Source organism: Pelodiscus sinensis, chromosome 3 (genome assembly GCF_049634645.1).
Source record: "Pelodiscus sinensis isolate JC-2024 chromosome 3, ASM4963464v1, whole genome shotgun sequence".
Taxonomy (NCBI): domain Eukaryota; kingdom Metazoa; phylum Chordata; order Testudines; family Trionychidae; genus Pelodiscus; species Pelodiscus sinensis.
The window spans coordinates 195,834,242-195,851,934 of record NC_134713.1 but is presented as its reverse complement, the minus strand read 5'-3'; the positions used below and the strand labels follow the sequence as shown (position 1 = coordinate 195,851,934).

Genomic DNA, 17,693 nt, shown 5'->3' with positions numbered 1-17,693 from the left:
CTTGCGCAAGAAATCCCTGCTGAGCATCCACACTGCCCTCTTGCGCAAGAGCTCCTGCGCAGGAGGGCTTACACCTGTTAGAAAAGAGCATAGCTCTTGCACAAGGAGCCATCTCTTACCACGCCGTACTGTAAATTTCCTTGCGCAAGAGCAGTGTAGACGCTCTGCGGATTCTTGCGCAAGAACAGCCGTACTCACGCAATAACCCGCCAGCGTACACATAGCCAGGGAGTGGGGAAGGCTGTGCAATTCCACTGCTGGTTCTTTCTGGCCCTGGCTCCTTCTGCCCCCCAGTCACCGCTCTCTCCTTCCCCCGCAATCCTGTTCTGGTTCTCTCCCCCGCCACCACCTAAGGTGTGTGTGAAGGGGGCTAGGGAGGGGAGAAATTAGCAGCTTCTGCCCCCCTGAGCACCAGAGGGGAGGGAAGTGGTTGCGTGGCTTCCGGGGCCGCACAGCTTGCAGCTTTGCCCCCACCCCACCAGAGCACCAGGAAAAGGGAGAGGAGAAAAGCCGTGCAACTCCCAGCGTTGGCCCCCATCCCAGAGCTCCAGGGAGGGGTCAGGGGAGCGACTGCACAGCTCCAGTGCCCTCTATGGAGGGGGGCTGCTCCAGGGAGGGGGGCCACTCCAGAGCCACCCCAGTCCTGAGCAGCAGCTGAGCACTGGGGCAAGGGGAGGGAGTCCGGAGGGGATGCAGAGTAATGTGACAACGTCACTGTTGTCCTGCTGGAAAAACGAAAAACTTTATATATAATATATATATATATAAATAAAAGGAAAAGGAAAAGAAAAAGAAAAAGGAAAAGAGAGACTTTGTATTAGTCTTATAATGTTTTACAGTCCTTAGGAATAATCAAGGTAAAGAAAATGTCCTTGCACTAGAAACAGAACAGATCTTATCCCTTTGACTTGAAAGTGGTTCTGTTGAAAGTGGTTCTGTTCTTGATCAATAAGGTGTGAATGAATGAGGCAGGGAAGGCAAATAGCTTTGTGGTCCTTCAAAAGAAGGTAACAACTGGTAACAACTTGAAAGAATTAACTATTTCCATAGCTGAAAAGGGGGAGAATAGGAGCCAAACCCAAGGACACCAAGACGCTGTCAAATGGGTTCATTGTGAAGGAATCAGATGTATGGACGGCCTTAGAGTCAAAAGCAAACACCCTCTTTGCAGATGAATGTGGCAACACTGGGGACAACACCCAGAAGAAGGCGCCACAGATCTAATTAAGAACTAAGGCTATGTCTAGACCAGTGGTCCCCAACCTTTTGGGGCTGCCGGGCATCCGAGGGCGAGGCTGCTCACACAACGTGTGCCAGGACCGGCCCAGATCATTCCACGGGCGCACATAAGTGCCCCGGTGGGTGCCATGGCGCCCACGGGCACTGCGTTGGGGACCACTGGTCTAGACTATACTCTATTTCAAAAGTGCAAATAGCCTGGACACGTCTTTTTTCCCCTCCAGAAAAAAGCCTTTTTTGAAAAGGGTTTTCCTTAAAAAATTAGGCTTACACGGTTTTTTCGAAAAAGGGTTTTTCCTCCCAAAAAGACGCATCCAGACTACTTGCACTTTCGAAAGCTCCACTTTCAAAAGTGAGATCAGAAGATGATATGCAAATTCCCACAGAATGTGCATATTCTCTTTTGAAAACAGAGCATAGTTTAGACATACCCAGACACAATGAAAGCACGCAGACTTACATGAGAGGGAAGCTCTTATAAATAGGGTGTGTCGTGCATGGGACCCGGAGTCTCATTTGTCAACATCCGCGCATTGGTCCAGACGGACAGAAGCCCGGCTCCTCACTTTCCCTCCTCCATCTAACTCACCTGGTCAGTGAGTTAAGGGGAGCAACAAATTGGTAACTAAGCAACGACAAGACGGAGCGTGTGTGTGAGTACATGACTATAGTATAGATGTATTACCAATAAATGTGGTGTTTTACTGTATTCCCCTGAAGAAGATCCTGTGTAATTCTTTAAAGTACAACACTTAGCCAATAAGCAGACCCAAAACAAGTGGATGAACAGATTACAGTAAAACTCCATTAGTCCGGCATCCGATGCTCTGGCACTTCTGATGGTCCGGCACCATCAGGAACCTGGAAGTGCTCGGAGCAGCCGAACAATTGGAGCTGCTCTGCGCCCGGCAGCTGAATCGGGGAAGCCGGGGGCAGAGCAGCTGGGGTTCTTAGCGCTGCCCCTCGGGGCTGCGGGACCAACCCGGCAGCACTCCTGCTGCTCTGCCCCAGGTGCCCCTATTCAGCCGCTGCGGAAAGTGACTAGCGGCTGATTCCGAGAAGCCCGGGGCAGAGCCAGACTATTGGAAGGGGGGGCTATGAGGGGTCTGGGGTGGCATCCCTCCCACCCCACCCCAGATCCCTCATAGCCCCCCTTCCTGATAGTCCAGCATATCTGATAATCTGGCACCCCCTGGGTCCTAAAGATGCCGTATTATCGGAAGTTTACTGTATATTGGACATCAAACAGATTACTAGCTGCAAACCCCTGTATTTTCAAACTTCTGGAGATGGTTATTCTGCTGTCTCAATGCAGGAACAGGTTTTAACCCATTGTTATAGCCAGCAGGCCCTTAAACTACTGTCTCTGGCTAAACTTTCTAGAGGCCTGCTGTTCAGTTGGCCTAAGACTCAATCACATGTACTTTGGGCCTGCCTCTTTATTATCATTTTTTTAAAAGATCTAGTACTTCTGTGAAAACTTAAAAAACAACGAACCGTCTTGCAGCATCTTAGAGACTAACAAAACATGTAGACAGTATCATGAACATTCATGGACACAACCCACTTCTTCAGATGAATGAAGTGTAAAGGGTACAGTTTTCAAAAAAATAGCACAGAGAGGATATGGGGGGAAGTGAAGAGGAGGAAAAAGAAAAAAAGGGAAAGAAATTGTCAATTAGAGTGTCCATACCAACCAACCAACGGAGGTGCTAATTGTTCTGATCAGCCTCTTATAATTACTTGATCAATCTATTCTCTGTCTTTTTTCTCCTTTTTTGCCCTTTTCCTTTATTTATTCTTGCATCTGGACTTTTAATACTCCAGTCATCTGACAAAGTAGGTTGTACCCACGAAAGCTCATGATAACATCTACATTTTTTTTTATTCTGTAAGGTGCTGCAAGACTATTTGTTGTTGTTTTTTATCTGTGTCAGGTGTCACCGATTCCCACTGGGACCAGCCGGTCAGATCTGGCTCCAAGTCTCAGTTCCAAGCATCTGCGCCCAGTGTCACCAATTGCCCCGGGGACCAATCGATCTGATCCGGCACCAAGCCCTGCCCCTGAGCATCTGCGTCTGGGGTCACCGATTCCCCCCGGGACCAGCCGGTCCGATCCAGCACTGAGCCCCGTTCCTAAGAATCTACGTCAGGTGTCACCGATTCCCAGGCGGACTGAGAAGCGCCTGTTTGGTGATGACTTTCTGGAGCAAATCACGTCCATATCTGGATGGGGCCACCTCCACGCTGTGCTATTTGGAAATTAAATTGAAATAGCAGAGATCTTATTTTGAAATTGGTAAACCTCATTCCACAAGGAATAGCATCAATTCAATTTCAAAATAAGCGTTGTGTAGATGCTTATTACGAAACAGGGGGCCTCCAGCCCTTTCCAGGGTGCCCTGGTGGCCACTCTGGGCACAACCAAGAAAACTCCTCTCCCTTTCCCCCTCCCCGGAGCCCTTAAAGGAGTAGACTCTGGCCACAGTGCCTGTGCCAGCTCCAAGCCTGCCAGACCGGAGCCAGCAGTTGCTGTACCTGACCCAGTGGCCCCAGCATGAGCCAGCCAGCCACTGGCAGCCAGCCCTCCACCGTTCCCCAGGACCAGTCTGCCAGCTCCCAGGAGCCTGCCAGGAGCTGGAAAAGGCAGGCACCTGTCTGGTCCAGTGCAGAGATCAGGGACCTAATTCAGGTTTGGGGGGATGCCTCCAACGTCCATAATCTCCATACTAAGTGGAGGAACGCAACCGTCTACAGGCTAACAGCCTGGCCACCGAAGGCCACATGCGTACCCAGGAGCAGGTTCGCATGAAAATAAAGGAGCTGCAGCAAGCGTATGCCAGGGCCACAGGGGGCAGCTCCAGAACCCTGCCCCTATTTTGATGCCGTGGACTGCATTCTGGGGGCAGGATGGTCAGTGCCCCCCAGGTGGTCATCGACCCTGGGGCAGAGCTTGCTGCCTCCTGCTGCCTCCCCAGCTACTGCTCCTACTCTCAGTCCTTCTCCCCATCCTGCTTCTTCCTCCCCACACCTCCAGGGATGCCGGGGCCCCGCACCCGTGGTGCTGGGAGACAGTTGGGCTGACGAGACCCCCAACCCTGAGCTTCTCCCTCCCTCTTCCAGCTCCCTCCTCCCCGGTTTCCCCCTCCCATCTCCCACCTTCTTTCCCCAGTCTCACCTAGGTTTCATCCCCCCCTCCCCCCACCCTCAGGTTTGTTCAATAATGAGGCTTTGTTGTAATGAACATGTGTCTTTTATTGTACAGCAGGAAGAGGGTTAGGGAGGGATAAGTGGAAGGACGTGAGGGAGGAAGGAGAAACAAGCCCCCAGTGGGGCAGACCAGGGAGACTGTTACAGCCTGCAGAACATGCTGCCAAGGCACACAGCAACATGTCCAGGAGAAGCACCAGAGTGCCCAAGGTCGGTTCCGGCTCTGGCTCCATGCTGCAGCATGCTGTGGTGTCCTGAGTGAGGGCAACCAGAGCATATAGAGAAAAAAATGCTTTGCTGTCCCTCAGCGAAGTAGGCAAACAAGCAGGGAAACCTTAGAACCGGCTGTCTTGGGGAGGGGCGGGGGGGGGGGGGGGGAGGTGTCCCTTTAAGCACAGGTCTCAGATAGCCTCAGGCAGCCACACAAGTAATTCCTGACCAGATACCCTGCCAGAACAGGTTCCGGCTGGCCTTAAATGCGATTCAGCATCCTACAAGCGTGGACGCGCTATTTTGAAAGAGCAAAACACTATTTTAAAATGCATTTTGTGTCTAGACGCGTTATTTTGAAATAAGCTAGTTCGAAATAAGATATTTTGAAATAACGCTGTAGTGTGGATATACCCCCTACAGATCAACTCGGCTACTCCTCTGAAACTTTAATACCTCCATGGTTCACTATCAGGTCTTAAAACTTAGAAGGAGGCTTCCCCCAAGGGCCTGATCTCTGAAGACCCCAAAAATTATCGGAGACTTTTGTAAGTTCTAACCTTAATTTTCCTGTGCAACCATCTCTGCACCTCACAAAGGCATTCCAAAGACAATCGGGCAGCTCTTTCTGAGACTCTGGTATTATGGCAACACACACCACAAAACAAGCCTTCAGGAAATTAACAATTCTATATTTAATGTAGTGGGAACTAAATAATGCAGCAAAGCAGGCAGGCATAGGACAAATGTATTGGATAGCTCATTAATTCCCTCAGCACCATCTATCTTGCATACTCAACAAGGCAGAGGTTCTGTTGAGGGGAGAAGGGGAGTGGGCAGTTGATGTGATCATGTAATTAGATACTCATAATGCACAAGTACAAGGGGGCCAAATTAAAAGTTCAATAATCAAACTGAATCTATCTTTATTTAGATTGTGGTAGTGCCTGATATACAAGCCCTGCAAATCCACGGATATATGCATCCACAGGCATTTTTGCAGATATGGATACATATTAAGTACATGCCATGCAAAAGCAAACACTTTGTACTCCAAAGTGCAGGCTGGTTTAAAAGCCAGCTCCTTGTGCATACCAGTCCCCGCCTGTTACCTTGCACTACTGCCTCTGATACTGGCTCATCAGTTAACCCATTTACACTAGCACATCCCTACTCTGAAAAAACCTTTACAAAATTTGAGGTTAATTTTAGGTACTGACTACACTTAAATGAAATCATCAATTTCCCAAATGTAGATGTTTCTGGATAAGACTTCACATTGGAATATTGGTCATTTGAGCATTTAAGGATAACATTATAAACCAACCTGCTTTAGAAAATCTTCAGTAAGAGCCTTAATATAAGCAAAATACAGTACTGAAGGTGAAGCAAAGTATCAGCTGAGGACAATTTTATGGGCAGTTCAATTCAAAAAGTGAACTGAAACCAGAAATTACCACCCATCATGATCCAAGTCCCGAAGAACTTGTACTCCAATTTTAAATACCAAAAAAAAAAAAAAAAAATCTTGCTTCACATCTCTTACAGATAATCCATATTCATGAAAACAAGGAATTGTGCCAGTATTTTCCCTTGAAGCAAGAATCAATGTTTACAAAAATAATCAAATTAATAAAATTTCAGCCTTTTTTAAACTAAGTTTTCTTTCTCTGATGCTCCCTTCTATTATGCACCCAGATCAGTCAAGGTACATCTCAGATTATTTGACTAATCACAAAATAAGATTATGTGACAGAGAATTAAACAAAAACCATTGGATAGTTTTGACAAGGTCTATTAGCATAAAACAACTGTGGTTAACTTTGAACAAAGATTTACAGCACCATTTTTCTAGTCAATTGGGAATTTCACTTAAACCAGTATATACTCAGAATGAATAATGGGACAAGATAGTTGTCCTCTTCAATTCTATTTGCTCTTTCAGTCAGACCTCTCACTACAGCTAACTGATTCATGCGCAAAAGGCTTACAAACTACATGGTATGGAACATAAAATTGCCCTCAGCTGATATTTTGCTTCACCTTTAATACTGTATTTTGCTTATATTCAGGCTCTTTTTGAAGATTTTCTAAAGCAGATTGGTTTATAACTTTGCCCTTAAATGGTCACATAACCAATATGCTGTCAAATTGTCAATGAAAAATAGTCTTGCAATGGATTGAAGCATCGGTGAATGTTGTCTCATGATATAACTAAACCAGAGGTGGCCAACCCATCTAACAGAGCGTGCCAAAACAGCGGTGGAAAAAATGTGAAGAGCTGCACCAGAATTGTCAAGGGGAAAAAAAGGCCCCCACAACAGAATTGTCGAGCAAAAACATAAAAAATTTTTTTTTAATTAAAAGGAGGCTGCCCCTTTAAGACAGCCGCCATTTTGGGCACCATTTTTAAAACCCCACAGCTCCAACCCAGTAAGCACAGGGAAGCCGGGGGAGTCGACAGGGGCCATTTGGGGCTGCGGGGACAGGAGCGGCATCGTAAGCCACAATTTTGGGGGGCAAGAGCCGCATGCGGCTTGCAAGCTGTTGGCTGAACTAAACTGTTCATAGAACCTCTTTTGAAACAATTAAAATAGATCTCCAGTTATGTTATTGTAGCTACCGTTTTATTAGGTTATGTGGATTTGATTAATATTTTCCCCAGGATTTTCTAGTATCTTCAAGCTCTTCCTCTTAGTCTTCCTGCTTGATTTAAGATTAGCAGTTTTTCCTCTGTCTTCTTAAAGAGGAAAAGGAAGGATCTACTTGTTAACATTTCAAAAAGAGAGACGCTTCCATAAGATTCAACTCAAATGTATACAATAAATTTACCTTATGTAATGTCCAATGGAAAACAGGATTTATTCATTTTATGTAAGAACAATGGGATCTAATCCTTAGTTTATGGCAAATTTACTTTGAGTCCATAAGAGGTATAACATTTAAAAGGATCTGGACACACTGCAGAAATGGTCTGAAGCAAACAGAATGAAATTCAGTAAGAACAAAGGCAAAGCACTCCACTTAGACCAATCACTTGCACAAACAGAAAATGGGAAATGCATGTGCGGTGTGTGAAGACAGGGCAAGCCCTCAACCCCACCCCTTCTGCACAGGCCTTGCCCAGAAGGGAGCCAAGCCACCTTCCCACCCCAGCACCATGGGGAGGACAGGTGGCTCCAGTCTCCCTGGCCCCGGAACATAGGGAGGGCAGATGCTCGGGGGGCAGCAACACTCCTTCCCCTTTCCCCCAATATGCTACCGCAGGCGTTCTGGGGGCAGAGAAAGGGTGGGCCAGCTTGGCGGTTTGGGAAGGCAGTGCCTTCCCCCACCTATTATACCTGTCTGTCGTGGGGAGATGACTGCCTCAGAAGGAGTCCTGCAGAAAAGGACTGGGAGTCACAGCTGCTCATAAGCTAAAGGAGACAACCGGAGTAACAGTATTGCAAATCATCATCATCTGGGATTTATTAGCAGGAGTATTGTAAGCAGGACACAAGAAGTCGTTCTTCTGTTATTATCCGTGCCAATTCGACTGCCACTGCAGTACTGCGCCCAATTCTGGGCATCGCAGTTCAGGAAACATCTAGACTGGGGTCAGCAACCCCCGGCACGCACGCACGCCGACTTCCCGTGGCACATGGGCTGGAGCTCAGCCCCACCCCTCCCCCCAGCACAGCCAGGACCTCAGGCTGTGGCCCCAGCCTCACAGCTACAGGCTGGAGCGCTAGCTCAGGCTTCCTGCTGGGGATGTGCGTGGGGAGATACGCACACATTCCTGGGGCTGCCCCTGCCGATCCTGGGCATGCAGCTCCCAGGAGCTAAGTGGTTAACCCCTGCCTCCTGGCTACGGGCTTCTTGCTTCGGGAGGGGGTAGGGCTGGGCCTGCTCCGCAGAGCCGGGGCTGGGCAGCTGGCACATGTGGTACACCGGGAGACCCTTCCCCAGCACCCCTCTGTGCCTGGCTGGGCTGGAGCCAACCCTGGGCAGCCCCAGGCTCTGCCTGTCCCAGCTCCAGAGCCACAGCCTGCAGGCAAAGGGCTGATCTGGGCAGGGAAGAGATTCTGCCACCCCCCACCCCGCCTCAGCACTGCTGGTGAGTGCACTGGGGGCACAGTGATTTGGGAGCAGGATGGGGAGTGAAGGAGGCTGCACAGGCAAGATAGGAGGGGACAGGGGTTGGACTGAGGGAGCATGGAGCAATGCAGGGGATCAGGCTGTGGGGGGCAGGATGCAAGGGAGCAGGGGTTGGACTGAGGGAGCATGGAGCAATGCAGGGGATCAGGCTGTGGGGGCAGGATGGAAGGGAGCAGGGGTTGCACTGAGGGACATAGGCAATACAGGGGATTAGGCTGGAGGGATATAATGGGGCTGAGGGGATTAGGCTGGAGGGATATAATGGGGCTGAGGGGAGCGAGTCTGGAGCAGAGGGAAGATGTGAGGAGGGGGGATTACTATTTTACATTGCAGAAGCTGCACTTTCCTTTACTCCCCACTTCTTTGCCTCCCTCCCCAACTAACTATTTGGCTGTATTCTCACCCTTCTACATTCCCTGGTTTACTCCCCCAACCCCCTTCCGTCCCACACTCTCTCCTGCTCCCAATTCCCTTCCAGATCCTGCCCTCATCACCACACCCTACATCCCTATCCCACTCGCTGGCAGCCCTGTCCCACACACTGAACCACTCATTTTTGTCCCCACCCCAGAGCCTAAGGGGGGGCCACAAAATTCACTAACTCTGGAACCCCAGGAAAATAAATCTGGCCTATGGGAAGCCCTGAATCTCAGTCCTTCCAGTCCCTTCCCCTCACCCCGTGGGGGCTGGACTGCCAGAGGAGTGAGGTGTCTCAGTTGGGAGCCACATCAGTGAAGGTTGGGAGTTTGGGGAGGAGTTTTTTCGCTTCTCACTTGTGTGGTCCCCAACCGATTTTTCTGTGGCCCAAAACAGGTTCCCTACCCCGCCATAAATAGAGAAAACATTGAAACCTGTTGTGTTGAAAAGAATATTTTAATTTAAAACGAAGTTTGATAAACAAACATGAGAAAGCTAAAACGCTTAATCTGTTTAATAATTGAAATTAAACCATTTTCCCCAGCTGCAGCATTAGCAAAATGGCTTGGGCATAATTATGTAATTAACAGTGAGTTTCCATTAGCAACTGGTAGTCAGCAGAAAGATTTGCATTGACCCAGGTGGTCCACGGGGCACACGGTGGAGAAAGCCTCATCTCCCTCCCAGGAGGGTGGCATGGTCCAGGGTAGGAGGGTTAAAAAGGATGCCGACCCCTGATCTAGCCAAACTGGAGAAAACCCAGAGAAGAGCAACAACAAAAAATCACTGACGGTCTCAAAAACATGACCCCGAGGAAAGACAGGAAAAGATGGGTTTGTTTAATCTGGAGAAAAGACAGAGGGGGCACGATAATAATGCATGTGCAAAGCCCCCTGGGCGCACAACACAGATGTGCATGTGGCCCCAGCAGTTGCCATTTTGAGTGGCGTGTGGGGGCACAGCAGGTAGGGAGTCTGCATGAGGGTCTTGCTGCATTGCAGGAGGGGAGCAGATTATGGTAAGCATTTCCCAGCCAGAGCTTGCACTTGGCACCCCGCTCCCTCCTTTCCCCCCACAACTCCCTGTCCTAAGTTACAACCCAAAACCTCTGCACCCCTGCCCCTGGTCACAACTACATTTAAACTGCAGAGCCAAAGTGGGGATAATCTCCCAGACCCCGTGCAAACCAGGACTGAGCTGGGATTGCTCAGTCCCGGCTCATATCGGGTCCAGCAGCCCCGTCCATGGGGGGCCCCAGCTCCCCACTGGGATCCCCATGAACAGAGGCTGCTACCAGAGTAGCTACCAGAGTAGCCTCTGCCCATGGCGAGCCTGGGCCCACTGCAGTTACCGGCTGCTCCCTGGCAGCCTCCCCTACACCCTCCCCACTGCTGCCTCTAACAGGCAGCATCGGAGATGGTGCAAGGAAGCACCTGCTTTTAAGTCGGCTTCCCCCAGCACTGGCTCCTGTTCCGCCCCCCCTTGCTGCCTTGGATACAGAGGCAGCAAGGATGGGGGGAAAAGCAAGTAGTCAACTCAACTACCCAATAAACCTAGGCTTATGAGGTAATCGACTACTCTTACATCCTGCACCTCAATCCTCTACCCGAGCTCCCTTCTGCACCCAACCTCCTTCCCAGACCCCAGCACCTCCTCCATTAAAATAGTGATTTGTAATCACTTACAAATTCCTAACTAACAATTAAATAGCAGAATGAACAAGAGATGGGAGTTAGGCATGTAAAATACCACTTAAATAGTCAGTTAACCGACCAAATGTTTAACTAACGGGATCCTCGGTGGAAGCACCGCTCCAGGCCAGCTGGAGCATCCCTCAAGCCCGTGGGTCTCCTACTCCTAGCCCTATGCAGGCTGGCTGCCAGGGCCGGCTCCCAGCGCCAGCCCTAGCTCCCAGCACCAGCCCTGTGTGGCTAGAGCAGTATGCCACAGGTGAGGGGCTGCTCCCGGGGAGCCAGATAACTGTTATCCAGTAAGCATCACCCAGTAAGGATGATGTTGACTAGATAACCAGTTACTTGTCCACATCTCTAGTTAGAGTATAATTACACCTCTCAATAAAAAATAAAATAAAAAATAAAAATCAAGGAAATAGAGAATGTAAACATGATTAAGTGATTTCAGGATTATACAGGAGAAAAGATTAAGTGACCAAAATACATCTCTGACCACTCTTCCCCAAACAAACTTTCCCATTATACCATTTTCCATCCTTAAACTATCTACACAAGTTTACTTGCAAACCATTCTGACAAGCACTAATATTTGTGTATGACCAATACTGTAAAAGTACATTTAAGTTTGTTACTTTAAAACCTAAAACTCTGCAGCTGAGAAGTGTTCGTAGTTATAGGATTTAAACACACTAAGATAGAACCTTTGTGATCTCTGCCGTTTGCTATCATAAATCGTATGGACTATTTCCATTGGTTACTGTTCAGCCTAACAGCCCAGAAGAAATCAGCACTGTAAACAAAACACTCTCTCCATAGCATTAGGCCATTCAACTTTTCAACAGTATTTATTTTTCACATTTTTCCTAAGTTGAATAGCAGCAACAGTGACCTTCAGGTCAGGCATTTCATGGCCATTAATGACCAGACTGCTAAAGACCTCCAGATTCAGTTTCAGCTATCACATCACCCAGGCAGTCATTAAGCAATAATGATTTCCTGGTAGCTAATGTTGAGTTGTCATTAATGAGAGTGCCAATAAAAGGCAATGGCATAAACAGACAAAGTGTTTATAACAAATAGGAAGTGCTAGCTTCTGTGCTACACAAAATGAGCAATCCTGGGAGGGTGCAGGAAAAGGAATGCCAACAGTTACTTGATACTAACTTTAGATTAGGAGCAAAAAAGTTCAGTTCTCTTGAGTTTTGCAGAAAATATGATGAGAAACAGTACGTAAAAGGCACAGTTTCCAAATGTTCTGAAAACAGCAGCAGCCACGTGACAAGAAAGCTTTGAGCTTCAATTTAAAGACTAAAAGAGGCAGGTGCTGGCAGTTGGATGACAACACTATTCAGCTTCTTCACTGTGATTACTTGCACAGAGTCACAGCATAAATAAGGCACAGCCACATTTGCTAGATATAAATCAATTCGCCATAATATCAAAATGTAACTAATCGTACACCTTAGCACAACACATAATATCACAAATCTGTACAATTTCTTAGTGCTTTGGGTTTGTTCACAAGTGAGAAGACGTGTCTTTGTTGAATGCCTGTACTGTGCCTAGCAAAGTGAGTGGAAGACCACCCTGAGTGGGGCCACATCCATCACACACACAAACACACTGCAAAAAAGTCAAAGGAGCCCCAGCTCTGCGGTTGCTGAGGCTCACAGGGTGGCTACTAGCTGTATTCCCTCCCTCAGCAGGCTCATCCCAGGTACAGCTAAAGATGAGGCCAGAGCTCCAAACCCGGGGGAAGAGGGGGCTCCCTGCTCTACCAAGGAGTCTGCCCGGTTACATGAAGCCCCGTGTGTAGTTACCCAGCCTAAGTGGAACAAACGGGAACCGGGACTTTGTGTTCCACGGAGCCTGCGCCCCGCAATGCAGGGAGCAAAGTGGTCGAGTAGAGTCAGGACGGGAGGGGAGGCGGCAGCGAGACAGGAGCCGATCCCCAGCCCAGCAGCGGGGAGGAGGGAGAAACAAAACTGGAGGAGTTTGGGGGGGGGAGCGGGGAGCTGATTCCCCCCCCGCGCGTGTTTCGGATGCGGCCCGCTCCGCCGTTGCTAGACGCGGTGCCAGGCTGGGAGCAGAAGGGGGAGGGAGGCCCCGCGAGGGAGGGGGGCCGCTGGCCCGGGACAATGGGAAGGGGGAGTAGAATGGGGGGGGCTGGTCCCCAGGCCGGGGGGGGGGAAGACGCGGGGGAGGGGACCTGGTCCCCGGGGCGGGCGGGGCGGGCCTCACCTTCTCCTCCACGCTGTGCACGATGATGGAGGGGTACTTGCGGCTGAGCCAGCGGAAGAAGGCCGGGACTCCCATGGCCCCGCGTGGGGATGCAGAAGCGGCCCCGCGCAGTTGGAACCCAGGCAGCGGCGGAACCGGACTTCCGGGGGCAGAGGGCGGCGCGCGGAACGCTGGGAAAGGAAGCGCGGGGGGAGCCGAGGGGAAAGAAGCGGTGGGGGAACGGGGTAAGTCACGTGACTCCGGGTGGCCATATCTGGGCCTGCGCAGGGCGAGCTCGCTCCCTGCCGGCCCTCAGACACGCTGCGGGGGCGGGGCCAGCCTTCGCCTCGTTCCCTGCCGGGACGGGAAGGAGAGAAGCTCGCCCGGCTCTTAAATAGCCCGCCCGCACCCCGAGACTGGCCTTCCCCCTTTCCACACCCGGCTCCGGCGGCCGCTCCCCCTCGGCTCAGCCTGTTGGAGACGGCCTGACAGGGGGGCGCTACCGCGCATGCCCGCAAAGAGCGCGCATGCCCAGTGACCTCTGCTGAAGCCGCAGCTCTGGCGATACCCTCAGGTGGGCTCGAGCGCTGCTGCCTGAAGCCAGGGGGCGGGGGCGCGCGCGCGCAGCTCGGGAGGGGAGAGGTGGGGTGGGCTGCGCAGGCGCCGAGGTCGAGGCCAAGTTGCCTCTCCCCGGCCCAGAGGGCGGGGGCGGGGCTAGGCAGCTCCCCCCAGTGGCGGTTGGGCCGTTAACCGCTGCGGGTGGCGAGTGGCTGCTGGCGCGCGAGGCCTGGGCTGGCGCGCGGCGGCGCTCAGTGGCCGGGCCTTGCTCCCAGGCCCGCGCTCGGGGCGGACCAGGCCCCAGGCCCCGCCGCCGCACCTGCGTCTGTTACACGAGCAACCCCCCCTCCCCGGCTCAGGCCCCCGCCCTCCTGCAGCCCCGCAAATCAACCCCCCTGCCTAGGCCAAGCCTGGCTCCCTCAGGCAGCGCTCTCCGGCTCCTGCCCCCCGCCAGCCTGGGCGCTCTGCTTGACCTCCCCTGCGAGCCTGGCGCCCGGCCCGGGCTATGGGGCTGCCCCCAGCAGCCCGTCACTCTCAAGGGGTCTGCCCAGCACCTGGGAGCCCGTCGGCTGGGTGGGCCACGTCTACACTGGCGGCGTCTTGCGCAAGAACATGTCCGCGCAGCCCTGTGCACTGTGCTTTTGCGCACGAGCGTGCCTGGCAGTGCGGCCGCTCGCTTGCGCAAGAACACGTCCGCGCGGCCCTGTGCGCTGTGCTTTTGCGCAAGAGCGTGCCTGGCAGTGCGGCCGCTCGCTTGCGCAAGACATCCCAGCCGAGCGTCCACACTGCCGCCTGCACAGACGGGCTTACACCTGATAAAGAGCGTAGGGCTTGAGCAAGAAGCCTTCTCTCACCGCGCCGTACTGTACATTTCCTTGTGCAAGAGCGGGTGGGCAATAGATTCTTGCGCAAGAAGCCGCGAGTGTAGACATAGCCGGAGAGGGGCCCATCAGCCGCGACGACAGGACAAGAAGGGAGCTTGGTGAGTTACCTTTCCGCCTTGCTTTCATCTGAGACGCTCTCAGCACCTTTCTCAGACCTGAACAAGAGCACTGCAGGCATACAAGTTGGTCTGATAAAATATACCACAGTACAAGCTCTGTTTCTCGGAGTTCATGGTAACAGTATAATAGTGTTGTAATCGATTATCAGTTAATGCGATAGACTACACGTATTTTTCCCCCCACACCTTTGCCAGTAAATTTTTTATAAGTCTGGCCTGCAGCCCAGCTTGGTCAGGGACCTATCCCAACTGTGGCTCTGCATTTAAAGTGTATTAGGAGCTAGGCAGGCAGCCTGGCTCAGTTTCGGTACCAGAAGCAGCAATACGGAGCAACAGGCAGCCAGTCCATAAGGGGGGCTGGTTTTTAAACTGGCCCCCTCATGGATCAGCTCCCTCCTGGCACCCTGCGCTGATGCCTGTGAGATAGAGACCAGGGTTGCTAACTGTCACAAATTTACAGTCAGTAAAAAATTAGCTGGAATTGGACATGTCTGTAAAAAACAGTAGGTATCCATAAATTTTGTAAAAGTGCAATAAAATTTCAAAAACCAATGATTCTATAGCAATTAAATTTCTTCTGTGCTGCTTCAGCCATTTTACTGTGGAGCAGCAGAAATTGAACGTTTTAGTTGTTTATTTAGCTCAGTGAAAAACTTTCAGGACCATGACTAACTAAATGAAAGTGAGTTAAATAGCATATTGTACTTGTGATGTATAAAGGACAATTACTTTCACGTTTGGCTATTTGTCGTCTTAATGTAGTATAAAAATTATGTCCATAAATTTTTTCCCCATTTTGTCCATAAATGAAATTTCTGTGGGTTGGCAACACTACTAGAGACAGAAGCGTGGAGTGGCAAAGGTCTTCTCAGTGGCAGGTCGGATCCTCACTGGCTGTCGGCTCCACTATAGACTAGTCGAGTAACTGATAAGAATTCATGAGGTTACTTGACTATTCAATTAACTGATATTTAACATCTCTAGTTCATGGGAAACTGGGGGTTGTCGGTTAATCAAATGTGCCAGTTACTTCAGCTTTACACTATGGTTCATGAATTTTTTACCATACACTGGCCATAGTTCCAGGATGGGTTAGATAATATCAGATAGTGGTATTATATGCAGAAGTACAAAGTGTGAACAAACTTTACTAATGCAAACTTGACTTCTGCAAATGCAAATTTCTGGTTAACTGAAGGAGTAATTGTATTGCCATCTATGACAGGTGCCAGTTAACCAACTCTGAATATTCAAGTGCTGGATAACTCAGCTTGTATTGTACCTCACCAACCACGTCTGTTTTCCAGTGTAGCCATTACAGTTCACCAACATTTGGGGAGGCATTGCTTTATTGATTATGGTAACTTAAAAGTGCCCAGATCTTGGGATCTAGGATTGGGATTATGACTCGTTAGCATTATTCTTAATATAGGCATCACTATTATTTTATACAATCTTTCTTTTCTTAAATGTAATCAATGATTTTCAGAACAAGCTTGTTTTGAATATATGAATTTACAAAGAAGAAAGAAGACTACTTTAAAACAATAGCATTTTTTTAAGGTCAGGATTGTTGCTCTCTGCATACGAGTGCAGAGAAGTGCAGGAGCATACAGTAGTGCTTTCCCCGTCTCCAGATTACCTTCATTGTAGGTAGCAGCACATAACCTGCCTCTCTACATTCTTCAGAGGAAGGTGAAAAACCTCTTAAGGTCGCTGCCAGTTTGGCTTGACGGAAAATTCCTTCCTGATACCCACCGGTATTAATCAATAGCAGAATACTTCCCCACTGAAGCAGATTACTTTCATCCTCTATTTCTAAACCTCTACAACTCACCTAAGCAAACACAAGATACCTTACCCCAAACAGAATTTTTACTCTGAAAAAAATTCTAGACACTTCAGCTGTGTCTACACTGGCATGAATTTCCGGAAATGCTTAAAACGGAATACTATTCAGTTTTCAGTTTTTCCAGAAAAGGAGCATCTACATTGGCAGGCTGCTTTTCCGGAAAAGCCCTTTTTCCAGAAAAGCGTCTGTGGCCAATGTAGACGTGCTTTTCCGGAAAAGAGCCCCGATCGCCATTTTCGCGATTGGGGCTTTATTCTGGAAAAGACTACTGGGCTGTCTACATTGGCCCTTTTCAGGAACAGTGTTCCGGAATAAGGACTTATGCCCGAGCGGGAGCAGAATAGTTTTTCCGGAATAGCGGCTGATTTTGTACAGTAGAGCATCGTTGCTTTTCCGGAAATTCAAGGGCCAGTGTAAACAGCTCGCAGCTTATTCCGGAAAAGCGGCTGATTTTCTGGAATAAGTGGCCCAGTGTAGACAGCCTTCATGAAGTCATTTAGGGCTCTAGTGCTATTGATTTCACGTGGAAGTTGATCAGATACTGTACTAACAAGTGGCAATATAGGACCAATAGACAGCAAATGGGGAACCAAGAACCCAATTGCAACTCAATTTAGGCACTACCCCTTACTTAGTGGACATTGGTAACTGACAGTCTTGCTTTAGTAGCATTTTTAAATGCATTGATAAATTAACTGCATTTATAAACTTTATAAAAAATCTTCTCTAGTTGTGACTGACACACTTAATCCAGAAAACAGATACATAAAAAAATTAAGCAAGGTTTTACCAAAATTTAAGATCCCCCCCCCCCTTATTCCATAGAAATTATGTGTCTGTACAATAAAGAGACAGGTTTGAAACACAAAGGCTACATCTAGACTGGCATGAGTTTCCGGAAATACTTTTAACGGAAAAGTTTTCTGTTAAAAGCATTTTTGGAACAGAACGTCTAGATTGGCACGGATGCTTTTCTGCAAAAGCACTTTTTGCGGAAAAGCATCCGTGCCAATCTAGACGCGCTTTTCTGCAAAAAAGCCCCGATTGCCATTTTTGCGATCAGGGCTCTTTTGCGGAAAACAAATCTGAGCTGTCTACACTGGCCCTTTTGCGCAAAAGGACTTTTGCCCAGACAGGAGCAGCATAGTATTTG

General features: G+C 49.5%; 1 protein-coding gene across 1 annotated transcript in view; it reads right to left on the bottom strand.

Annotated features, from left to right (window-relative positions):
- The window catches only part of XRN2 (5'-3' exoribonuclease 2), a 96,414-nt gene extending 82,880 nt beyond the window's left edge, over positions 1–13,534 (bottom strand). Inside the window, exon 1 of the mRNA XM_075925794.1 lies at positions 13,149–13,534. Coding sequence (XP_075781909.1) covers positions 13,149–13,223 — 75 coding nt within the window. The 5' untranslated portion in view covers positions 13,224–13,534. The remainder of the gene's footprint in view (positions 1–13,148) is intronic.
- Positions 13,535–17,693: the final 4,159 nt, after the last annotated feature.